This window comes from Mesoplodon mirus (genome assembly GCF_964341445.2).
Source record: "Mesoplodon mirus genome assembly, chromosome: 15".
Taxonomy (NCBI): domain Eukaryota; kingdom Metazoa; phylum Chordata; class Mammalia; order Artiodactyla; family Ziphiidae; genus Mesoplodon; species Mesoplodon mirus.
In genome coordinates this window covers 31,377,790-31,403,153 of record NC_138991.1, presented here as the reverse complement: position 1 = coordinate 31,403,153, position 25,364 = coordinate 31,377,790, and the positions used below count along the sequence as shown (strand labels likewise).

Sequence of the window (25,364 nt, the reverse complement as noted above, 5' to 3'; positions counted from 1 at the left end):
TTCTTTCTCTTTTTTTATTTGTTTCTATCTCAGTTTTTCCCCTGGCTCATCTAAAGTATTTGTTGAATGAAGTGTCCATAAGAGAATTCCTTGAACAGAAGTTTTCCTACTTGTCTTTCCAAACTTCTTGTAGGTTTGCCTTCACATTTGCAGGACAGCTTGTCTGGGTTATTCATTCCTTGTGGGAAATTAATTGGTGCTAAGGTCTAACATTGTTCTAATCTGAGTGCCAGTGAACGTTTTCTGTCCCTTCTCACCCGTACATGCTTGTGGTATTTTTTTCTTTATCTTAGGGAATTCCCTGGCAGTCCCGTGGCTAAGACTGTGCGCTTTCACTGCCAAGGGTGCAGGTTAAATTCCTGGTCAGGGAACTAAGATCCCGCAAGCTGTGCTGCATGTCCCCCCCCCACCAAAAAAAGTAGAAACACCTAGGCATGTTTGATTGTACGTGTGCCAATCCTGGAAGGGATCTTTTGTGCCCTCTCTCTTTTTTTTAAATAAATAAATTTATTTATTTATTTTTGGCTGTGTTGGGTCTTTGTTGCTGCGTGCGGGGGCTACTCCTCGCTGCGGTGCGCGGGCTTCTCATTGCGGTGGTTTCTCCCATTGGGAGCATGGGCTCTAGGTGCATGGGCCGCAGCAGCTGTGGCATGCGGGCTTCAGTAGTTGTGGCTCATGGACTCCAGAGCGCAGGCTCGGTAGCTGTGGCTCATGGGTTTAGTTGCTCCGTGGCATGTGGGATCTTCCCGGACCAGGACTTGAACCTGTGTCCCAGGCATTGGCAGGCGGACTCCCAACCACTGCATCACCAGGGAAGTCCCTGTGCCCTCTCTTTTTTTAAGCCAAATTCTCCAAATGCTTTTTAATCTTTTGGTGGATCTCTTTTATTGTTCAAGTCATACTTCTGTTGTTTGAAATTGAGTTTTTAATATTTTCTGCTTCAGTGAAACTTAGCTGCGTGGGATTGTTTCAGTAGCTTCCTGCCTTTGACTTTTACTTGGATTTTCTCGTAGTTTGGAGTGTTGTCCAGATTCTCTAAGATTCTCCGAGCATGTCAGATCCACCTTGGGTCTTGATTCTCCTCCCCCTTTCTTATCTCTTGCCACTTTACTTCCCCAACCCCCTTTTTGGGGGTTGGATTACTTTTTTAGGTTTATGTTGTCATTTGATTTGATATTGAATGTTTCGGTTCTGTTTTTTGTATGGCATTCTAGCCCATTGAAGCTCACCTTGCCACCTTCCTGGAATTCTGTATGGCCATTTAATCCTAGATTGGTTTTGTCTCCTCTTTTTTGTGCTTTTCAGTGTCTTCCCAGCCTTTAATTGGGCACCTGTAGGAAATTCAGAATTATTTTAATATCCATACAATCGTAGTAAATTGGCTATAACTGAACTGTCTAGTACGATTGCCACCAGCCACAAGTGGCTATTTAAACTTAAATTTGATACAGTTTAAAGGTTCAGTTTCTCTATTGCACTAGTCACATTTCAAGTGCTCAGTAGCCAGTGACTAGTGATGATTGTATTGGACAAGGCAGATGTAGAACATTTCCATCATTGCAGAAAGTTCTGTTGGATAGTGCTGGGCTATAAGATAGATACCATAATGCATGTCAAAAAAATCCCTCTGCTATTTTTTCTCCCTAGTATTCTAATATTTTTGGTGGTTCAGTTTGGTGGTCCCCCCCGCCTCCAAAAGGTGATTCAGAATCTGAGTGACTATAAATGATGGTGGATGGGGACTTGAAAAGTGTAATAAGTTTTTTTGGTGTTTGGATATAATTTGTACTTCGACTTTTCCCATGCAGGAAACACAGTGCCCATGTGTCCTGTGCTGTTTGTGTGCTTGATGTGATTTGGCTGCTTTCTCTTTTTCTAGGTGTGCTGAGAGATGGCACTTGTGGGGCTCATCTCTGCCTGAGAATCAGCACTGGAAGAGCTGACTCTGATCCTGGGCTCCTTGTGTGAACAGGCCTTAACTTCCAGCCACTTCAGTCCAAAGGCCAAGCTACGTGTTTTCTCTTAATGATGGGTATTGGTAAGAACACTACATCCAAATCCATGGAGGCTGGAAGTTCAACTGAAGGCAAATATGAAGATGAAGCGAAGCACCCGGCTTTCTTTACTCTTCCGGTAACAGCATTTCCTGTCTTCCTTTCTTCTTAAGTCACTCTAAAGTAGTTTCTGCTTGACTAGGATTAGCTTTTTTTTTTTTTTTTAACCCAAAGAAAGTTTAGTATTAGTTTCCTTTTTTGTTTTGTTTTGTTTTGTTTTATATAGCAGGTTCTTATTAGTCATCAGTTTTATACACATCAGTATATACATGTCAATCCCAATCGACCAATTCAGCACATCATCCCTACCCCACCGCAGCTTTCCCCCCTTGGTGTACATACGTTTGTTCTCTACATTTGTGTCTCAACTTCTGCCCTGCAAACTGGCTCATCTGTACCATTTTTCTGGGTTCCACATACCTGTGTTAATATACGATATTTGTTTTTCTCTTTCTGACTTACTTCACTCTGTATGACAGTCTCTAGATCCATCCACGTCTCAACAAATGACTCAATTTCGTTCCTTTTTATGGCTGAGTAATATTCCATTGTATATATGTACCACAACTTCTTTATCCATTCGTCTGTCCATGGGCATTTAGGTTGCTTCCATGACCTGGCTATTGTAGATAGTGCTGCAATGAACATTTGGGTGCATGTGTCTTTTTGAATTATGGTTTTCCCTGGGTATATGCCCAGGAGTGGGATTGCTGGATCATATGCTAATTCTATTTTTAGTTTTTTAAGGAACCTCCATACTTTTCTCCATAGTGGCTGTATCAATTTACATTCCCACCAACAGTGCAAGAGTGTTCCCTTTGCTCCACACCCTCTCCAGCATTTGTTGTCTGTAGATTTTCTGATGATGCCAATTCTGACTGGTGTGAGGTGATACCTCATTGTAGTTTTGATTTGCATTTCTCTAATAATTAGTGATGTTGAGCAGCTTTTCATGTGCTTCTTGGCTATCTGTATGTCTTCTTGGGAGAAATGTCTATTTAGGTCTTCTGGCCATTTTTGGATTGGGTTGTTTGTTTCTTTAATATTGAGCTGCATGAGCTGTTTATATATTTTGGAGATTAATCCTTTGTCTGTTGATTCATTTGCAAATATTTTCTCCCATTCTGAGGCTTGTCTTTTCGTCTTGTTTATGGTTTCCTTTGCTTTGCAAAAGCTTTTAAGTTTCATTAGGTCCCATTTGTTATTTTTGTTTTTATTTCCATTACTCTAGGAGGTGGATCATAAAAGATCTTGCTGTGATTTATGTCAAAGAGTGTTCTTCCTATGTTTTCCTCTAAGAGTTTTATAGTGTCCGGTCTTACATTTAGGTCTTGAATCCATTTTGAGTTTATTTTTGTGTATGGTGTTAGATAGTGTTCTAATTTCATTCTTTGACATGTAGCTGTCCAGTTTCCCAGCACCACTTATTGAAGAGACTGTCTTTTCTCCATTGTTTATCTTTGCCTCCTTTGTCATAGATTCGTTGACCATAGGTGCGTGGGTTTATCTCTGGGCTTTCTATCTTGTTCCATTGATCTGTGTTTCTGTTTTTGTGCCAGTACCATATTGTCTTGATTACTGTAGCTTTGTAGTATAGTCTGAAGTCAGGGAGTCTGATTCCTCCAGCTCCGTTTTTTTCCCTCAAGACTGCTTTGGCTATTCAGGCTCTTTTTTGCCTCCATACAAAATTTAAGGTTATTTGTTCTAGTTCTGAAAAAATGCCATTGGTAATTTGATAGAGATTGCATTGAATCTGTAGATTGCTTTGGGTAGTATAGTCATTTTCGCAATATTGATTCTTCCAATCCAAGAACATGGTGTAGCTCTCCATCTGTTGGTATTATCTTTAATTTCTTTCATCAGTGTCTTATAGTTTTCTGCATGCAGGTCTTTTGTCTCCCTAGGTAGGTTTATTCCTAGGTATTTTATTCTTCTTGTTGCAATGGTAAATGTGAGTGTTTCCTCAATTTCTCTTTCAGATTTTTCAAAATTAGTGTATAGGAATGCAAGAGATTTCTGTGCATTAATTTTGTATCCTGCAACTTTACCAAATTCATTGATAAGCTCTAGTAGTTTTCTGGTGGCATTTTTAGGATTCTCTATATATAGTATCATGTCATCTGCAAACAGTGACAGTTTTACTTCTTCTTTTCCAGTTTGTATTCCTTTTATTTCTTTTTCTTCTCTGATTGCCGTGGCTGGGACTTCCAAAACTATGTTGAATAATAGTGGTGAGAGTGGACATCCTTGTCTCCTTCCTGATCTTAGAGGAAATGCTTTCAGTTTTTCACCATTGAGAATGATGTTTGCCATGGGTTTTTCATATATGGCCTTTATTATGTTGAGGTAGGTTCCCTCTATGCCCACTTTCTGGAGAGTTTTTATCATAAATGGTGTTGAATTTTGTCAAAAGATTTTTCTGCCTCTATTGAGATGATCTTATGGTTTTTATTCTTCAATTTGTTAATATGGTGTATCACATTGATAGACTTGTGTATATTGAAGTATCCTTGCATTCCTGGGATAAATCCCACGTGATCATGGTGTATGATCCTTTTAATGTGTTGTTGAATTCTGTTTACTAGTATTTTGTTGAGGATTTTTGCATCTATGTTCATCAGTGATATTAGTCTGTAATTTTTTTTGTAGTATCTTTGTCTGGTTTTGGTATCAGGGTGATGGTGGCCTCATAGAATGAGTTCGGGAGTGTTCCTTCCTCTGCAATTTTTTGGAAGAGTTTTAGAAGGATGGGTGTTAGCTCTTCTCTAAATGTTTGATAGAATTCACCTCTGAAGCCATCTGGTCCTGGAATTTGTTTGTTGGAAGATTTTTAATCACAGTTTCAATTTCATTACTTGTGATTGGTCTGTTCATATTTTCTATTTCTTCCTGGTTCAGTCTTGGAAGGTTATACCTTTCTACGAATTTGTCCATTTCTTCCAGGGTGTCCATTTTATTGGCATAGAGTTGGTTGTAGTCGTCTCTTATTATGCTTTGTATTTCTGCGGTGTCTGTTGTAACTTCTCCTTTTTCATTTCTAATTTTATTGATTTGAGTCCTCTCCCTCTTTTTCTTGATGAGCTTGGCTAATGGTTTATCAATTTTGTTGATCTTCTCAAAGAACCAGCTTTTAGTTTTATTGATCTTTGCTATTGTTGTCTTTGTTTCTATTTCATTTATTTCTGCTCTGATCTTTATGATTTCTTTCCTTCTGCTAACTTTGGATTTTGTTTGTTCTTCTTTCTCTAGTTCCTTTAGGTGTAAGGTTAGATTGTTTATTTGGGATTTTTCTTGTTTCTTGAGGTAGGCTTGCATAGCTATAAACTTCCCTCTTAGAACTGCTTTTGCTGCATCCCATAGGTTTTGGATAATCATGTTTTTATTGTCATTTGTTTCTAGGTATTTTTTAATTTCCTCTTTGACTTCTTCAGTGATCTCTTGGTTATTTAATAACGTATTGTTTAGCCTCCATGTGTTTGTGCTTTTTACGTTTTTTTCCCTGTAATTGATTTCTAATCTCATAGTGTTGTGGTCAGAAAAGATGCTTGATATGATTTCAATTTTCTTAAATTTACTGAGGCTTGATTTGTGACCCAGGATGTGATGTATCCTGGAGAATGTTCCGTGCGCACTTGAGAAGAAAGTGTAATCTGCTGTTTTTGGATGGAATGTCCTATAAATATTAATTAAATCTATCTGGTCTTTTGTGTCATTTAAAGCTGGTGTTTCCTTATTAATTTTCTGTTTGGATGATCTGTCCATTGGTGGAAGTGAGGTGTTAAAGTTCCCCACTATTACTGTGTTACTGTTGATTTCCTCTTTTATAGCTGTTAGCAGTTGCCTTATGTATTGAGGTGCTGCTATGTTGGGTGCATATAAATTTATAATTGTTGTATCTTCTCCTTGGATTGATCCCTTGATCATTATATAGTGACCTTCCTTGTCTCTTGTAAAATTCTTTATTTTAAAGTCTGTTTTATCTGATATGAGTATTGCTACTCCAGCTTTCTTTTGATTTCCATTTGCATTGAATATCTTTTTCCATCGCCTCACTTTCAGTCTGTAAGTGTCCCTAGGTCTGAAGTGGGTCTTTTGTAGACAGCATATAGATGGGTCTTGTTTTTGTATCCATTCAGCATGCCTGTTTCTTTTGGTTGGAGCATTTAATCACGTTTATGGTAATTATCAATATGTATGTTCCTATGACCATTTTCTTAATTGTTTTGGGTTTGTTTTTGTAGGTGCTTTTCTTCTCTTGTGTTTCCCACTTAGAGAAGTTCCTTTAGCATTTGTTGTAGAGCTGGTTTGGTGGTGCTGAATTCTCTTAGCTTTTGCTTGTCTGTAAAGCTTTTGATTTCTCCATCGAATCTGAATGAGATCCTTGCCGGGTAGAGTAATCTTGGTTGTAGGTTCTTCCCTTTCATCACTTTAAGTATATCATGCCACTCCCTTCTGGCTTGTAGAGTTTGTGCTGAGAAATCAGCTGTTAACCTTATGGGAGTTCCCTTGTATGTTATTTGTCATTTTTCCCTTGCTGCTTTTAATAATTTTTCTTTGTCTTTAATTTTTGCCAATTTGATTACTATGTGTCTCGGTGTGTTTCTCCTTGGGTTTATCCTGTATGGGACTCGCTGAGCTTCCTGGACTTGGGTGGCTATTTCCTTTCCCATGTCAGGGAAGTTTTCGTCTATAATCTCTTCAGATATTTTCTCTGGTCCTTTCTCTCTCTCTTCTCCTTCTGGGACCCTTACAATGTGAATATTGTTGCATTTAATGTTGTCCCAGAGCTCTCTTAGGCTGTCTTTATTTCTTTTCATTCTTTTTTCTTTATTCTGTTCTGCAGCAGTGAATTCCTCCATTCTGTCTTCCAGGTCACTTATCCGTTCTTCTGCCTCAGTTATTCTGCCCTTTATTCCTTCTAGTGTAGTTTTCATTTCAGTTATTGTATTGTTCATCTCTGTGTGTTTGTTCTTTAGTTCTTCTAGGTCTTTGTTAAATATTTCTTGCATCTTCTCAATCTTTTCCTCCATTCTTTTTCCAAGGTCCTGGATCATCTTCACTATCATTATTCTGAATTCTTTTTCTGGAAGGTTGCCTATCTCCACTTCATTTAGTTGTTTTTCTGGGGTTTTATCTTGTTCCTTCATCTGGTACATAGCCCTCTGCCTTTTCATGTTGTCTATCTTTCTGTGAATGTGGTTTTTGTTCCACAGGCTGCAGGATGGTAGTTCTTCTTGCTTCTGCTCTCTGCCCTCTGGTGGATGAGGCTATCTAAGAAGTTTGTGTAAGTTTCCTGATGGGAGGGACTGGTGGTGGGTAGAGCTGACTGTTGCTCTGGTGGGCAGAGCTCAGTCTAGGATTAGCTTTAATACTCCTGTTTTCAGTGAAGGTTAAGGCATTTGAAAACCAAATGCTTGTCACGGGAGAGAGGCTTTGGGAACCCTGTTGGCTGACAGTGGTTTTGGCTCTGCCTAGAGTCACCTGATGGGATTAACTCAAAGAAGGAAGCATGCCTTGCTGTGAATATTGTAAAACTGGCCCAGCGCTTACTGTGTACTGGAGGATGTTGAAGGCTTAATTTTATCTCCAAAAATGTGTTTTTGTGGAATAACCTGTGACCCAATTTCAGACTTGTATTTCAAGGTCGAAGAATGAATGAATGACATTCATTATTTGGAACCCAAGTGTCCATGACTTGTATTATGGCAGTAGCATCCAAGATAGAGGTATTTTACCTGGACAAGTTATATCAGTCAGAGAAGGTTGATTACACACATTCATTATATTCAGTGCTAATATTTTTTCAGATGTAGGATTATGACTTGATGTGTATAAAGTTACCTAAAGTGTTGGTTTAAAAAAGAAAAAAGCTCTTTAGAGGGAACTTGCTTCAGGTGTTTTTCCCTTAATATAGGAAATGAGGTTAATGTCAAGAATACCATTCTAGGATTCCTTAAAACATGGTCCTAGAATTTGCCTCACTGAAGCATTACCCAGTAAGAAAGATGTGAACATGGCATCTTTAAGTACATTGGTTGCCCTGATTTACAGTTATATTTTGAATTTTACTCTGAATTCAGAGAGATGTTCCACTGATTTTACAACTGGTGTTACTTTTTTTCCTTCTTTCTGTAAAGTGAAATTTTGAAACTAGATTTTCTGTTATACTGAAGACTTAAGGTCGACACAGATTATCTAGAGGAAGAGATAAGTCAGGTCTCCAAGTTTAAATTAGAGCATCTTTGAAAAGTGAAAAGGAAAGTTCATGCCTGAGTATTGACTTGTCTCTCCTGCAGCATTTGCCCAGCAGACCATTCACCCTCACCCTTCTCCACTTGAGAGACAAAAACTTGAGTACACCTTAGCCACCCACTTGCCTTGTCATTATGGCCTAGAGTTTTAGGCTTATTTTAGCATTCAGATTGTGATATTGCACAGTTAGCAGTTAAATTCACCAACATATGTTATCAGTTTTCATGTTCACTGTTGTTTCTTGTAGCACTCTTCTTCCCTCTTTGTTCACTTTTCTTTTAAACTACACCAAGGGACTGTGAATGGTCACTGCCTTTGTCTTTGCACATCTGAAAATAACTGTATTTTGCACTCAATTCTTGAATGGACTTCTATTAATTATACACTAGAGCCTCCCATTCTGTCTCCATTTCTCTTTAACTGCTTTCTCATGGTTTTTATATCTTTTTCTAGTGCTTCCTTTGGGCTGGATTCCCTAGTGTTATTTTACAATTTATTAATTCTTTGTGTACAGTCATGTGTTTATGTTGAAGTTTTATTGCAGTGATTATTTTCTTATTTCTAAAATTACTATTTGGTTTATATCTGCCTATTTTTGTTCTAAATTTCTTGTATGTATGTATTTGTTTTAAAATGTTTGTACATTTAAATTATTGAGGACCCTAATGTACTAACGTATTTTTCCAATTGTTCTACTTTCATCTGGTGTGAAATCCTTGTTTCTTTTGAGATTTTCTTCTCTCTTTCTGCCACTCCCCACTTTTTTCTCTGTAGTTTTGCCTTTTCCTTTCCTGGATCCAGTCCAGAACCTGGTCTTACGGTGGAGGGCTTCCTGTCTTCCCCCAGTGGTACAGACCATAACATGAAGGAGTGAGGAGACCCACTGGCCCCTGAGCACTGAACCTGGTTCTGGTCCTCCCCTTGTGTGGAGACCCTTAAGTCCCTGTTTTCCCATGGGAGCTGCCTGACTGAGGTCCTCCAGGCTCAGAGTCTCATGGGTCCCAGTGTCCGCCCATTCATTGCTTTATGTTTCTTGTATTCTAAAAGGCTTGTCTGTTTTTAGCCTTGGGGCTTTCTCAACTCCATTGTTATTTAGGGGTGGGGTTGGGAAGGAGTATTCCTCAAAGCATTAATTTCCAGATCCATCTTCACGAGGATTACAAGTACATGGGAGCTGGGAATGTGGATATAATATGTAGTTAGACATAAATATAATGTGAATATAAAGTTAATTTAACACTAGAGCAGTTTCATGTAGGGATGTTATGGAATTTTTACTCTAGTCTTGGGCTATAAAAGTAGGCATTAAAAAGGGAGAAGAAAAAGAGGAGTAATAGAGTTGGAATCATGGGATTGAGCTAGTGGGAGGAGAACGAAATATCAAGGGGATAAGCTGTTAAGGTCAGCACATGAATCATCAGGATGACTTAGAACAGGGATGCCAAGAAGTGTGTTAACGTGGGCTCCCTCGAGCTTGTGAGAAAATGGAAGGTGAAATAAAAGAAGGAAAACAGATGAAAACAAAAGCCTATCCAAAAATTTTTATAAAGAAATAGTTCATTTGTTGGAATTTGGGGTTGTAGAAAGTTTTGTTAGAAAGTATTTTCTAATACAATAAAAAGAGGAACAGTAGTGCCCATATTTAATCACTAGTGAAATTGTTACCCTAAGAAAACTTAGAAAATAAGATAGAAGACCATTTTGAATGATTTGCTTGTTGATAAGACAGAGGTAGGAGGCTAGGTTAGAGCTGGTCCCTTTTCGCTGCCCAACTGGTAGGATTATTTTGGCTGCTGCCTCTCTGCTCTTAGGAAGTGTGTCTGTCTCTTGTTGTTCCTCATTCAGGGACCACAGGTCTACACACTAATTTCATAGACTCTGATAGCCTTAGAGGTGAAAGTGGCTTTAGAACTTTCCAAGTGGTTCTTTGGGAAGGTGAGATGTAGGGATTTGCCCAAAGCATCTAGCTCACATGATGTGTTAATTAAGTAAAGTTTATATCAGTTGGATCACATAGGCTCTTGTCCCCAAGGAGTTCACAGCCAGTGAGCAAGGCAGGAGCTGCACATTAGCAGCACTAACAGCAGGTACAGGGCATTGATCTTCTGAGTTTCACAGATGTTCTTGGGGACGGTCTTCGAAATAAAGAGTTGGGAGTGGTGGTGATTTAACTGCTGTAGCTGATGCTCCAGTGGGACAGTGGTGAAAAATGAGGCTCAGTCTTGTTTCTTCCAGCTACTTGTCCATGTGAGCATCTGACTGACTTCATGGTTCTGGTTGTGTTTTTGTTTTCTTTTCCCTATAATGTGGCCCCTCAGTGCATTTGAGAAATGGTATTTTGGATTATAGGGTTGGTCCTCCTAAGAGAATCTCTAGGGTAGTTTCAAATATAGGTGATTTTTTGGCTGACTTTAAAACACATCTCCCATGGAAAATATGATTGCATTAGACAAAGAGAGGTGTGGGTAAGAGGCAGGAGGTGTTGAGGTGGGGAGAGGACCCTGGCTGTGTTGGTCCCTGGACGCAGGGGCAGCTGAAATGGACCTTGAAGTGAAAGGAGGCAATGTTGGAACATGTTGGGATAGTGCAGAGGAAGGGATCAGCCTGAGCCAAGTCAGGGATAGAAGAGGAAAGGTGTGGAGGAATGGTGTTAGAACCATTAGGCTGGAAGCCTAGATTCCGGGTGGTTCCTGAATGATTTGCTAAGAGGTTTGGAAGTTTCTAGTCTATCAATAAAAAGCTCTCCAAGAGTTTTGACCAGGGGAATAACCCAAAAGGTTGTGCTTTAGAACAAACTGGAGTAGGGCACGATTAGACGAAGAAAGAAAAGTGTTGTTTTAGTCACCTCTGGCTGCTATAACAATTTACCATAGACTGGGTGACTTAAGCCACAAACATTTATTTCTCACAGTTTTGGAGTCAGGGAAGAACAAGATCAAGGTACCAGCAGATTTGATTCTTGGTGAGGGCTCTCTTCTTGGCTTGTAGATAGCTGCCTTCTCACTGGATCCTGACAAGGCTGAGAGAAGAAGCTCTGGTGTCTCTTTTCCCTCTTATCAGAATACTAAGTCTATTATGAGGGTTCTACCCTTATGATCTTATTACCTTCCAAAGGCCCTTCCTTCTAATCATGTTGGGAGTTAAGGCTTCAACATATGAATCTGGGCAGGGGGACAAAATATTCAGTCCATAACAGGTATCTGTTGCAATAATCATTTAGCAAGTATTTATTGAACACATTCTGTATAAGAGTTGGCCCATATCTATGCATAAAACCTTACAACTTACTCTTTTCCCTCAAGTAGTGAGTGAGCCAGAGCAGTGAGTAGACAATTCCAGCACAGTAGAGTGAGCACTGCAGTAGGCATTCCTATAGCGTGCAACAGGAGCCCACTGGAAGGCCTCCAGACTCTTTTTGGGATGACTCATTGGGGTGAGGACAGGTTAGGACAGGGAGAGTCAGGGAGGCCTGAGAGACACCAAAGTCTTAGGCATGGGTAAGTGTAGTAGGAGTGGAGGTGAGGCTGACATGCAATAATAATAATAATAATAATAATAATAATAATAATAATAATAATAAATTTTAAAAAAGACTTGGGGCTAAGATGGCTGGTGGCTGAATCTGAAGAGGTAGATATTGCTGCCAGGGAGAGAGCTGAAATAGGAAGAAAGGAGAGTTGAGGACCTCACTGCTGGAGATGCCCACATGTGGGTGTCTCAAAGCATTGACACCAGGGCATCACTGCCTGCTAGGGCCTTACTTCTTCCTGGCTTTCCAAAACATAAACACTGAAGAGTGACCAATAGGGCAGCTCTGTATTCGTTTTTTTCTCTAGATCTGTGCTGCCCCTAGGTTTTCTAGCTCTTGTGCTGCCAGCTACTAGCCACATCTGGCTGTTTAAATGTAAGTTAATTAAAATTAAATAAAATCTAAAATCCAGTTCCTCAGTTGCACTAGTCAGCTTTTCTAAAAACTTGCTGGTAAGGGCCTTCCTAGACTCTAAAATGCAGGCTCTTATTTCCTTGTTTGCTTTGGAGTCTGAAGCTGGGCCTCAGGTTGGCTGTTAAGATATTTAGAGACTGGTGTGCTGGAGTGCAGGGACGTGGGGCAGTGGGAACCAAAGCTGGCTGTTCCTCAGAACCAGGTTTGGGGAAGGTCTCTCGAGTGGGTTGCTGGTGGGGTGTGTGTTCAGGGTCTCACTTGGGCAGCCTGTGTTAGATAACTGCTTCCTCAAATGTTACAAGTTCTGATTTTTAAAAAACTCCTATGGGAGGAAATCACAATGTCTTTAAACAAAATAAAAGAAAGACCCCATGAAAATAAAGAGAAAAAGAATAAGTCCATAAATAGAGGAAGAATAATGAATAGATCACATTAAGAACAAGAGACATGCAAAGCCCCAAGGTGGATAGAAATTAGATCATATGATCAATGTTGATATTAAATAGAAGGATAGCAAAAGATCTTCTCCTTATCCCATGGGAATCTTGTTAGGCAAGTTTGTGTGCTTTTAAAGGCAGCTAGGAAATGTGTAAGGGGTGAACGCAGCCTGGCAAGAAATTAGAACCAGAAAAACAAAGAGTCTCGAAGAACTGCCATACCCTAAGGACACCAGCCGGGGAAGCACAGCCAGGACAAAGTCATGTGCTGCCTCTGCAGTCCTCCTGTGTTGGTAGCTCCTGTATCTTCTGAACCTGGAAGGGCATCCAGGGAAAACCAAGTAAATAGCTTAAACTTACTGTTGGCAAAGGCCCACCTATAATACAGTCTGATGTTTCCACCACCCAGTTCTGGGCTGGGCGAAGTGCTTAGGGTGTCTTAAGTTTTTATTTTCTCTCCTTCTAATAGGCTCTGTGAGAATATTTGAGTCTCCTCTCTTGGGTGCCAAGAGTGGATCATTCAGTCTGGAGATATTATGGACAGAGGAGTAACTTTATTAGGTTCAGTTTTATCAAAGAATGGGAGAAATACTCATCAGTGTTCATACAAATCCACTATTTGTTTCAGATTTCCCTAGTGTATTTTCTTCAGAGCCATATAATGTTAGGAACCCATAATGCCCCCAACATGGTGGGTACCACACAAACCTGGTAATAAGCTACTTACAGCCCAGTTGGGGTGTGAAGTAATAGAAAATATATAAGTTGGTCTTTGCCCCTGGTTCCTGGCACAGAACCCCTGTGTAATTTCTGAACTCCTGAACTCCTTGTAATTTCCTAAGTGAAAAGAACACTAGGAGCATCATGTTCTAACAAGATGACTCTGTGTGGGCTTCTGGATGGTGACTGGTCACCAAAAAGACCAAACCATGATTTGAAGCTTGGCATTTTCAGCCTCATATCTCATCCTCTAGAGAGGGAGAGGGGCTAGAAATGGAGTTAATGATTGATCATGCCTACTTGAGGAAGCCTCCACACAAGCCAATAGTAGAGGGTTTGGAGAACTCCTAGGTTGGTGAAAACATTCACACCAGGAGGGTGATGCACCACAGCTCCACAGGGACAGATCTCCTGTGCTCAGGCCCCTCCTAGACCTCACTCTCTGTATCTCTTCATCTGGCTGTTCATCTGTATCCTTTATTATATCCTTTAATAAACTGGTAAAACATAAGTGTTTCCCTGAGTTCTGTGAGCTCTAGAAAATTAATCAAACCTGGGGAGGGGGTTGTGGGAACCTCCAATTTGTAGACAAATTGGACAGAAGTTGTGGGTAAGGCTGGCATTACTACTTGAGATTGGTATCAGAAGTAGCAGGGGCACTAGTCATGTGGAACTGAGCCCTTAACCTGTGGGCTCTGACACTCCATCTAGGTAGACAGTATCAGAGTTGAGTTAAATTGTATTGGGTTGGCCAAAAGGTTCATTCGTTTTTTTCCATAAGATGGCTCTAGTAGCACTTAGTTGTCTTTAACTTCATTCCAAACTATTTTGTTAGATTATATTGTGACAGCTGTCATATCAGCGTGCATTTAAAAAAAGACATCAAAATTGGTGAATTTTTGTGTAGCCATTTTAATATTGAAGATGGAAGAAAAAAAGCAACATTTTTGGCATATTATGCTTTATTATTTCAAGGAAGGTAAAAACTCAACAGAAATGGAAAAAAAAGGATTTTTGCAGTGTATGGAGGAGGTGCTGTGACTGATCGAATGTGTCAAAAGTAGGTTGTGCAGTTTCATGCTGGAGATTTCTTGCTAGATGATACTCCATGATTGGGTAGATTAGTTGAAGTTGATAGTGATCAAATCGAGATATTAATTGAGAAGAGTCAATGTTATATACCACACGGGAGATAGCCGACATACTCGAAATATCCAAATCAAGTGCTGAAAATCATTTGCACCAGCTTGGCTATGTGAATTGCTTTGATGTGTGGGTTCCACATAAGTTAAGTGGAAAAAACCTTCTTGACCATATTTCCGCATGCAATTCTCTACTGAAACGTAATGAAAACGTTCCGTTTTAAAAACAAATTATGATGGGCAATGAAAAGTGGATATTGTACAGTAATGTGGAATGGAAGAGATCGTGGGGCAAGCAAAATGAACCACCACCAACCACACCAGAGGCCAGTCTTCATCCAAAGAAGGTGATGTGTATATGGTGGGACTGGAAGGGAGTCCACTATTATGAGCTCCTTCCGGAAAACCAAACAATTAATTCCAACAAGTGCTGTTCCCAATTAGACCAACTGAAAGCAGCACTCGACAAAAAGTGTCCGGAATTAGTCAACAGAAAATGCATAATCTTCCATCAGGATAACGCAAGACTGCATGTTTCTTTGACAACCAGGCAAAAACTATTACAGCTTGGCTGGAAAGTTCTGATTCATCCACCATATTCACCAGACATTGCACCTTTGGATTTCCATTTATTTAGATCTTTACAAAATTCTCTTAATGGAAAAAATTTCAATTCCCTGGAAGACTGTAAAAGGCACCTGGAACAGTACTTTGCTCAAAAAGATAAAAAGTTTTGGGAGAATGGAATTATGAAGTTGCCTGAAAAGTGGCAGAAGGTAGTGGGACAAAAGTTTGAATACATTGTTTAATAAAGTTCTTAGTGAAAATGAAAGATGTATCTTTCATTTTTACTTAAAAACCAAAAGCACTTTTTGGCCAACCCAATAGAACAACTAGCTGGTGTCACTGAGAATTGCTTGCTGTGGAGAAAAATCCCTACACGTTTGGTAGCAGGAGTGTCAGAAGTGAAGTATTCTGTGTGAGTAGTAAAGGAGATACACAGGAAAGAAAGATGCAGGAGGTAGACCAAACTGGGTTTTTCTAATATAGCAGGAGGTATGGCAGGTTGACAAACAAACCATAGTGTTAGGGTTTGAATTCAGTAAGGGTGCTGTGAGCGTGCCCACGAGGGACCCCTGCCCAGCCACAGAGGAGATGACATCAGAGTCCTGAAAATGTCTGGGTGTAGCAGGTCCAGGGGAGGGCGAACGCGGGCCTTTCGGCTGGGGGAACAGTGGAACCATGCTCACTCTGGGCACAAGTTCAGTGTAAACAGTACAGCGGAGTTGGGTTGGGCAATGGGGGTGCTCATGAACGGTTGTAGCAAAATCAGTTGCATTCAAGTTTTAGGGTAGAGAATTCCTGCTGTGGGCGCTGGAAGTGGAAGGGTCTGGAGATTGGAAGGAGAGTTAGGGTATTAGAGCAGTTCAAGTGGGAACTGACCGTGACCTGATCTGGGAGAGTAGGAAGGAAAGGAATTCTTTCCTTCCCAGACGCTCCATGTGAGGCTCTGGGAACACGGGTTCCTACTGCCGTGAAATTGATCTCCTGGTGGTGGTGAGAGGAGACAAAAAATAAACAACTAAGCAGAAGGATCATGTAGTGGCTGGTGACGAATTCTGTGAAGAAAATAAATCAAGGGAGGGGGATAGTGAGGAATAGAACATAAAGTCAGATAAGGGTGATTCAGGACTTGCAGACTATTGATTAATTTATCCCTTAAAAAATGCACTCAGTATTTCCCTCAGGTTCAGGGGTCTAGGGAACAGCAGTGAATTAAACAGCAAAAAACCCTGACCTCACAGAGCTTTCCTTCTGGCAGGGGAGACAGGTAATGTACACAAAAAATAAGTCAAATGTGTAGGTGTTAGATATTGATAAGTACCAAGGAAAAAATAAAACCAGGAAGAGGGATAGAAACTGCTAGGGGTGGTGTGTTGAACTTTCAGGTGGCCAGGAAAGGCTGCACTAGAAGATGGCATTTGAGTAAAGGCCTGAAGGAGTTGAGGGAAGCCCATCATGGTCGTGTGAGCAGCAAGTGCAAAGGCACTGAGGCAAGAGGCACTTGGTATATCTGAGGAACCCTGAGTAGGTGGTGCTGCTGGACAGAGGGTAGGGTGGGGTCCACAGACTGTGTAGGCCTCATTGGCCCTGGTAAAGATTTTGGCTTTTCTTGAGCTAGATGAAAAGCTGTTGGTGGCCTTTGAGCGGAGGTGTGACATGCTCTGCCTAGTTTTAAAGGATCCCTGTGGCTGCTGAATGGGCAGCCAACTGAAGGAGGGGAGCAGAGGAGCATTCAGGAGGTGACTGCCATAGAGCAGGTGAGCTGACAAGGCTCCAGCCAGGGTGCCAGCGGTGTGGGGGTGGTGACCAGTGGTCAGGCACTGGAGGAGAGCTGACCTGGATGCTGCTGGACTAGATGATGGTAGGGGCAAGAGAGAGAAGGCAAGGATGGTTTCAGGTTTCCCCTGAGCATCTTGGAGATGAACTGGCCAAGTACTGACATGGAGCAAGGCAGAGGGAGTTGTCATGAGTTTGGTGTTGGCCGTGGAGACACTGGATAGAAAGCTGGTAAGGGAAGCAGTGTGGGCTGGAGCTATTCACTGGAGGTTAGCAGTGTGGAGCTGGTATTTAAAGCCAAGGAATTAGGTGGCATCTCCTGGGGGTAGATGCCCCTAAGAGAGAAAGGGGGTCTGAGGGCCCTGCACTGAGGAGATGCAGTGTTTGGAGGTATGGAGGCTGAGGAGGGCCAGCAAGAGGGACGGGTAAGGAGTGGTGGCTGAGGTGGGAGGGAGACCTCAAGAGAGGTCATTGTTTGAGCAGGAGAATGGCATCCTTCTTGCGTGTGTTTGCAGTCAGTGAGGAAAGCGCTGTGAAAGCCAGGTGGATGAGCAGTAAGGATGGATTGCTCGATTTAGCCAGGTGAGCACCAAAGAGGACAGTGAGGGCTTGCAGTGATGTGCCATGGTCCCTAGGTAGGGTGAGGAGGGAATTAAGACTGATGCAGGGGTTCTGGGGCTCAAGATGTTGAAAAGGCATTTGGGTAAAGGGTTTGGCAGTCCCGCTGAGGTCAAGAAACTGGGAATTGGGGTCCTTGGGGGCATCTAAGAGGAAAGATAGGTGGATGAGGAAAAGGCAGCTTTGAAAGGTGCTGAAGAGGTAGATGTGACCAGATTTGGTGCTGGGTTGGATGTGGGTACAACAGGAAGTCGGGAATGACCTGAAGGGGTTGGGGTAGGGCACCTAGGTGTATGGTGGCACCCATCCGTGAAAAAAGAGACACACAAACAGAACACAGGGTACTTTTTTTGTTTGTTTTTAAGTTGTTTTGGGGAAGTAGTGAACTGATAGAGCAGAATCTTTAATTCTGTATTCTTTCATGATGCTTTGTATTCATTTACAGTCAGGAAAGTCGTGATTCCTTTGCATCTGAGATCTTTTCCCTTTTGTCTTCTAGCAGCCAGGAAGCAGGTCTTCCTTCTTTTGCTGAGAATGACCATCTGAAATCAGATCTGAACATGATTTATATTGGCATCTTCTAGCACAGAAAACAGCTTTCTGATTCATACTTAGGAAGAGGATTGTAAAGAGATCTCTCTCTCTCTCTCTCTCTCACACACACACACACACACACACACGCACGCACGCACATGCACACACGCACACACACACACAGGCATTATAACATTTGGGTTTGCTGGGCAGTCCTGGTTTATGCGTGTTGTCCATACTTCTTGTTACAGTTCCCCTTTATGCTCACAAGAGTCCTGGTTTGGCTGATATATGGTCAGCTTAATTACAAACAAATGTAAGCATATGAATAGCTGAAAACATTTTTGGCTCTTGAGAAACTTTTCAAAAAGTCATATGTTTTATTAGACATACACAAAAAAGCCCTTCTCTGATTATAAAAGTAATCCATGCTCACATTAGGAAATTTAGAAAATACAGTAAAGTATTTAGAAGATAAAGGTTATTTTTGCATTGGATGGTTATGGAATTGATCAGAAAACAATTGGTTCCCCTCCCTCCCCCATTTTGTATTACTACAGATGGGTTTTCTTCTTCCTGTAAATTTACACGTGTGCCAGATTGGAAGGAAGTCAGAGAAAGAGGCCTGGTCCAGGCATAAGAAAGTATATGAAGAACCACTAACCCAGGAGGGAGAGGTTTGGGTGGCACCAAGGTGGGGGAAGGGTGGCCAACAGCTTTATAAAGAAGAGGTGAGACGTCCTCCTGGAAGAGATCTGAGACCCCAGGGCAGTGGCCTGATGGGTGTGCTATAGGGGGTGGTGAGCAGCTCAGAGCTGTGCCCACGTAAGGATGCAGCCAGGGAGACAGATGGTCCTCTCCTTCCTTTCCTTTTTCCTGTCAGGTCTCTCTACTTCCTCTCCTTTCCTTCCCTCTCCTTTCTTCCCTTTCTTTCCCTTCACTTCTCTTGTCTTTTCTTCTTGTAAGAGAAGTGACTTTGGCAGACATGGGGAGGGGTGGGTGAAGAAACCATATAATGGTGTTAGTTCAGAAACATGCAGGACAGGGAGAGACCAAAGAAAGAGGCAGACTCTCCAGATTGGTAGGTGGCAGGTTTAACAAGCAAGGGAACTTACAGGCAAGGCTTGTCTTGGGTGGCCTCAAGAGGAGTAGATCTCCACACCTCCCCTCCAGAATCTTAAAGTTTATACAGAGGCCTCAACAGGGTTCAGTCATGTATCCCATCCAGATGGCCCCTGTTGGATGTGCTCTCTCAAAGCTGTGTCCTTGGAACAGCTCGCACTCTGGGAAGTGGGCAGAATGTACATTCCAAGGACGGGGGTGGGGAGCCTCCAGTTGCCGAGGTCCAGCTCTAGGGTCAACTGGTGGTCACGTCCTCTTGATGACCTCATCTTTGATTCCCCTGGGCCCCTGACTCTGCGATGGCAGATTTGAACATGCTCATTCTCAGCAGTGAAAAGAAGGCACAAGATTTTTTTTTGGTGTAAATAGTCCTTTTAAAAAGAGTGAATAAGGAAGCCTGGAACATGTCCTTGTTCATATGACTTTAATACCAGGTGCTGTGGAGTTCCTTCTTGTACATTTCCTAAATAGAGAGTTCAGAGTTGTTAGATCTTAAAATTGAAAGTTTTAGTTGGATGATAATAATAGTTGTTTTGGAAAAGGTTCTCTTAATAATTAGAAATTGGGATTGAGATTGTGTCGTTCTAAGAAGAGGATGAAGAGAGAGTGTATTTCCTGGAGCCTGCCCAGAGAATTGGTTTAATTCCCCTCTTTCTGTACGATAAGAGCTTGAATCTACTGCATAATGGCCATGATTTAGGGGAGGGAATGTTGATAGGTCAAAGTTTAACAGCCAAAATGAGCAGGCTTTTCTATTTAAAAATGTATGTGTGGGAAAATTTTTTTATTTTAGAAAGGGGATATGCCAATATATGCTTTAAAATAAAAATACTGAAAATATAGGATGCAAATGAAGGTTTTATGTATGTTAAGAGATTCTTTTCCTTACCTCTTCCTTCCTTCTAGAGTTTTTGATATTTTAAAAATTAAATTTTCTGCGCTGGTTTTGAGTTTCAGATAGTTTCTTATATTGCAGCTTTTCATTTGAATGGAGTTTTGGTAGTTTTAAATGAAATGAGAGATGTTAGTAATACAAAATGCCCATCTAATAATTGGGACACCTACAGTTTGGCATGAACTATCTTAAAGTAAGAGTTGCTGCAGTCACCTCCTAGACCAGGTTTACAAAGTTGATTGGCATTGTGGCTGATTATCTCTTACTTGTGTTGTGTGAGGCCAGATCCATAGAATTTGGGCCTTGAAGGACATCTTGTCCCATCTGCTCTTATTCAATGCTTGCTTTGTGCTCCAAGCTATACCAGACGTGAGGAGAATGCAACAGACATAGTAGCCTAAGCTTCCTGTCTTCCCTGCGCTGTAAGGCCACCATCAGCACCATCCCTGCTGCCACTGCTTGCTTTGGGTCCTCATTATTTCTTGCCAGGATCACCAGGACAGCCTCCCTGCCTCCTAGTCTGTTTCCTTTCCCACCCCTCATTGTCATTCCTGCCTGTCTTTTGCATTTCCTAGACTAGTTAAGAGTTCTTTTTCTTCTGGGTGTTTACACCTGCTGAACACCCCCAGCTTTGAATTCTCCATTCCTTCATTACCTGTATTCACCCAAGCTAGGTAGGCAGTCTCCTGAGCTTTAATGATAAGAGGTAAGATATTTCAGATTGATTTCTTTACCACAATCTAAGCCCAAAATTCTGTTGGAGAAAAAGCTTATTTCCTGTTAGGATTTAATAAAGTAGTTGAGGAGGAAAATAGGCTGTGGGAAGTTGCATGGTAGTAATTACCTGGTCATTCCCCCTCCCCCTTTTACATTTTACATGTTTTAAAGTATCTGTATTTCTCCCCAGGCTTGTTGTCACAATGAAATGGAAGTAGTAAGAAAACCAACGTGTTCTTTCACTGTACCTTTTTTCTAGCTTGTATATGTTTATTTTCTGTCAGTTTTGTTATTTGTATAACTTAATTCATTTAGAAAAGAAATATGTTCACTGCAGAAAATTTAGAAAACATAAAACAGTGTGATGAGGAAGAAACCAAATCAGTTAAAGTCCCATCAGCCAGAAAAACAACATGCTAATATTTTGGTGTATTTCTTTCCAGAGACTTGAAACAAATATTTGGGTATTCTATAAAATTCCCTCTCTCTCTCTCTCTCTCTCTCTCACTCTCTCTCTCTCTCTCACACACACACACAAACGCACAAACACACACAGATACAATCTGCTTTATAAAACCCTTTAACTTCATATTATATCCTGGCTTATCAGTGTCATTGAAATACATAATTTGTAGTGGTGACATGATAGCAAATCGTGGACCTAACTTATAACTTCATTGGGACCTTGGATTGTTTCTAATTCTTTGCTATTATAAATGACAGACTAGTGTATGTTAACCTTATTGTAGCAGTTTATACTCTTAGCAGCTATGTGAGAGAACCCCACCCAGCCCCCTACCCCACCACTGTGCACACAGGCCAATGCTAGATGTTAGATTTAAAAATCAGCAAGTCGATAAGTGAAATCTAATTGCTTTAGTTTTGAATTTTAATGAGATGGAAAACTTTTCTTCCATGTTCCTGGCCATTTATATTTTTTGTGAATGTCTCTCTTCTTCACCTCTCCCCTTTTATCTCTGTTGAGCTGTAGTGATGATCCGAAATACCTCAGCTGTCAGAGTGGCACACAAGGCTATTAGAAGTTACAGTTGCAGAGAAAAGTCCTAGATCACATGGCAGTTTGAGGGAGAACCTGTAGCACTGCTGGCCAGAGCTGTGCCTGCCGTCAACCAGTAGCCCCAGGGTAGGAGGGGGAGATCACATTTGGTTCCATCTATGGAGGAGCAGCTTGGTGTGTGGAAAGATGTGGCTTTGGGGCCTTAACTGTAAGTCTCAGTTTACCCCTTGATACCCGTGAGAAACCGTGCGTTCACTCATCCTTGAAGCCACAGCCACCTGGGACGTTTGAAAAGTAAATGAGATTACACATAGCAGCATCAGATCACATACACAGTATGCAGTGAATACATGTTTGTTCCACTCCCCTTCTCCACTTCTGCTGTGCCTCTTAAACCACAGAACCCAGGCAGATGGGAGGATCAGAAGGGAGACTCAAGCCATTGACTCTTTTACAAACGTTAACTGGCTTTGGGAAACAATCCTTCTCTGATAGCCTTCTTCAAAGGCCTGCACAAGTATGTGGACCATGGAAGGGTGGGCACCTGCAGAGTGATTATCTAGATATTATTTAAAGCCTCGGCCAGAATCCTGAAGGAAAGAGCTTGAGGTCTGGAGTAAGGTCTGCATTGCAGATGTGACTCAGACCCCGAGGGAATTACTTAAATTCTCTAGGTATCAGTTTCCTAAAATGGGAATGCAAATAGCATCTCAGAGTTGTCTCAGAGTTGTCACAGGGATAAAATGAGAAAATATATGAAAACTTATTAACATGGTACCTGGCATTTGTGAAATGTGCAATAAATAAGAGAATAAGGAGAAACTAGTGGTTAGTTTAACTAAAATGACAAAATACTTTGACAGAGTTTTTCCACCAAAACATTGGAAGTTGCACTAAGATGGGGGAGAATCTTTTTTGCCCCATTCCATCTCCTTTTGAAGGCTCATCCTTGTGGCCATATTCTAGAAACCAGGAAAGAAAGAAATCCAGATGGAAGGAGTCCTGCTCTCATGTTGGAACCAGTGGTGAGGGTCAGGAAAAGGTTCCACATTAATACATGGTTGTGAAGCAGGGTGTGTAATTCTCCTGTCATCGTGTGTGTATGCGCAAATGGGCTGGTACTTTTGCAGACCGTCTGTAACCAGCTTTAAACTGTGCTTAATAAGGTGCCCTGGACCTCTTTCCCAGAAAGTTCAAGTGGATTTGCCTCGTCCTCGTTAACAACAACATGGTGTTTATCTTAGAAGATGTACCATAATTTTAATTGGTCCTGAAAGGAAGTTCTAGTTTTAAATTAGTATTTATTTTTTATTTTTATTTGTTTATTTATTTATTTATTTATTTTTGGGGTACGCGGGCCTCTCACTGCTGTGGCCTCTCCCGTTGCAGAGCACAGGCTCCAGACGCACAGGCTCAGTGGCCATGGCCCACGGGCCCAGCCGCTCCGCAGCATGTGGGATCCTCCTGGACCAGGGCATGGACCTGTGTCCCCTGCATCGGCAGGCGGACTCCCAACCACTGCGCCACCAGGGAAGCCCCTAGTATTTATTTTTTAAACATTAGGTGATATATTTATATAATTCAGAATTTAAGAGTTCAAAGGGTATTGAGTGAAAAGCCCCTTGCTTGGTCTTGCATGCACCAATTCTCCCTACACACTACCTTTCAAGAAATAGTTTGTGAATATGTAAGCAAATCCCCTTTTACACACGTGTGTGCATCTAAATATGTCTATAGCTCTGCTCTTGCTTTAGCCACTTATATGTCATGGATGATGTTCTGTATGTACCTACGTCAAAATATAAAGCACATCCTCATTCTTTGGGTAACTCCAGAGCATTCTGTGGTATGGATGTATCGTAATTTATTTAACTATTTCTAGATAGACATCTAGATTGTTTCTAACATTTTGTTATTACAATTTGCACTGCAGTGAATAACCATGCGTATGACAGTTCACTCAGATGTAATAGAAGGATAAATTTCTAAGAGTGGGATTGTTGAGGCAGAGGATGTGTGCCTTGGTAATTTGAGGGGTACAACTAAGTGACCTCTCTTGAGGTCATTTCATCTCCATTTGCAGGGTGAGTGCCTGTTTTCCTTCAGGCTTGCCAGTGGAACGTGGGTCAGACTGGGCCTTTGGCCAGTTTAATAGATGAAAAAGTTTAGTTTTAATTTGCATCTCATGAGTGAGGTTGAACATCTTTTCAAATATTCAGGAGCCATTTATATTTCCTTATTTTCCTGTTGGAATGTTCACCTTTTTCTTGCTGGTTTGTAGCCCTTACATATTTGCATGTCAGAGAATTTAGCTTTGTTATCTATAAAGTGTTAGCTCCTGGAAAGAATGGAAGACAATGGCCCCCTTTTGGGTGGTGTGCCGTAACCTGCTGGGTGCCCTTGGGATTTTTACTGGAGTCAGTTTGATGATGGGGGGTGGGGGGCGTCCAAGGGACATACCTCGTTAAGCTCTTGCAAACATTGCCTTGAAGATATCTGGTGAAGTGCCCAGCCCAGTGCTCGGCATGAATTTGTGCCCAGCAACATTAGCTTTCACCGTCACTGCGGCTGTGAGATGTGTGTGGGAGCAGGAGGAGCACAGACAACGTTCGCAGTACGAGCCAGTGATGGCACATCAACCCATCCAGCCCTTTGGGGTAGGGGCTGGCTTTAGAGAGAGGTGAGGTACCTTCTACTCCTCTTGAAGGACAAGTCATGCTGGTGGGGGCAGGTGGGACACACCTGGAACCCTGAGGGATTCTCTGGCTGCTGTGGCCCCAGGAGCTTTCTGGAGAAGGCTGAAGAAATTCAGAGCTGCCCAAAGAAGACCTGGGCTGGGCTGGGCAGTGCAAGGGAAGGAGGCTGTGCTTGTAGGGTTGGCTGGGCTTTTGGCTGCAGTATTGGTTGCTTCTGATGGTTTTGCTTGCACGTAGCCACTGGGTGTGTCACAGGGAGCTGCTGTATTTGGAGAAGCAATGGAAATAAGATTAGGAGCTTTGCTGCCTCTGCCAACTTTAGGGTCAGTATCATTAAATTAGATTTACCAGCTAGATCTTTTGGGGTGTCATAACCTAAGATTGACAAGCTCCGGAGGTTTAGCATATGTTGTATTATACTCACTTTGATTTATTTTTCATGGCAGTTAATCTTGAAGTTTCAAATAATTTGAAGGTAGGTGGGAGATTTTTATGTTCATTAAAAGGAGGCTTGGGTTAAAGGCTGTGAAGCAGTAGTCTTGATATCATCCTTATTTAAAACACATTTTAATTGTAGTATAGATACACATATCAGAGGAAATAATGGTGTGTGTAGGGGGGTAAGAATAAGGTGTGTTACCTCCATACCACATTGCTTGCGGGATCTTAGTTTCCCAACCAGAGATCGAACCCAAGGCCCGGGCAGTGAGACCGTCGAGTCTTAACCACTGCACCGCCAGGGAATTCCCACCTTTTTATTAAAAGAATAGAAAGCAGTTATTTATTACCTCTCTGAAAGTGATTGTTTTAGTAGAAAATGGCTCACTTGACTACCAGACACATGACAGTCAGTGGTGGGTAAATTTCACCAGATCT

At 41.5% G+C, this 25,364-nt stretch overlaps 1 protein-coding gene across 1 annotated transcript in view; it reads left to right on the top strand.

The window, feature by feature from the left end:
- The window catches only part of SLC23A2 (solute carrier family 23 member 2), a 149,107-nt gene that overhangs the window by 50,903 nt on the left and 72,840 nt on the right, over positions 1–25,364 (top strand). The window contains exon 2 of the mRNA XM_082600487.1: positions 1,880–2,133. Coding sequence (XP_082456613.1) covers positions 2,026–2,133 — 108 coding nt within the window. The 5' untranslated portion in view covers positions 1,880–2,025. The remainder of the gene's footprint in view (positions 1–1,879; positions 2,134–25,364) is intronic.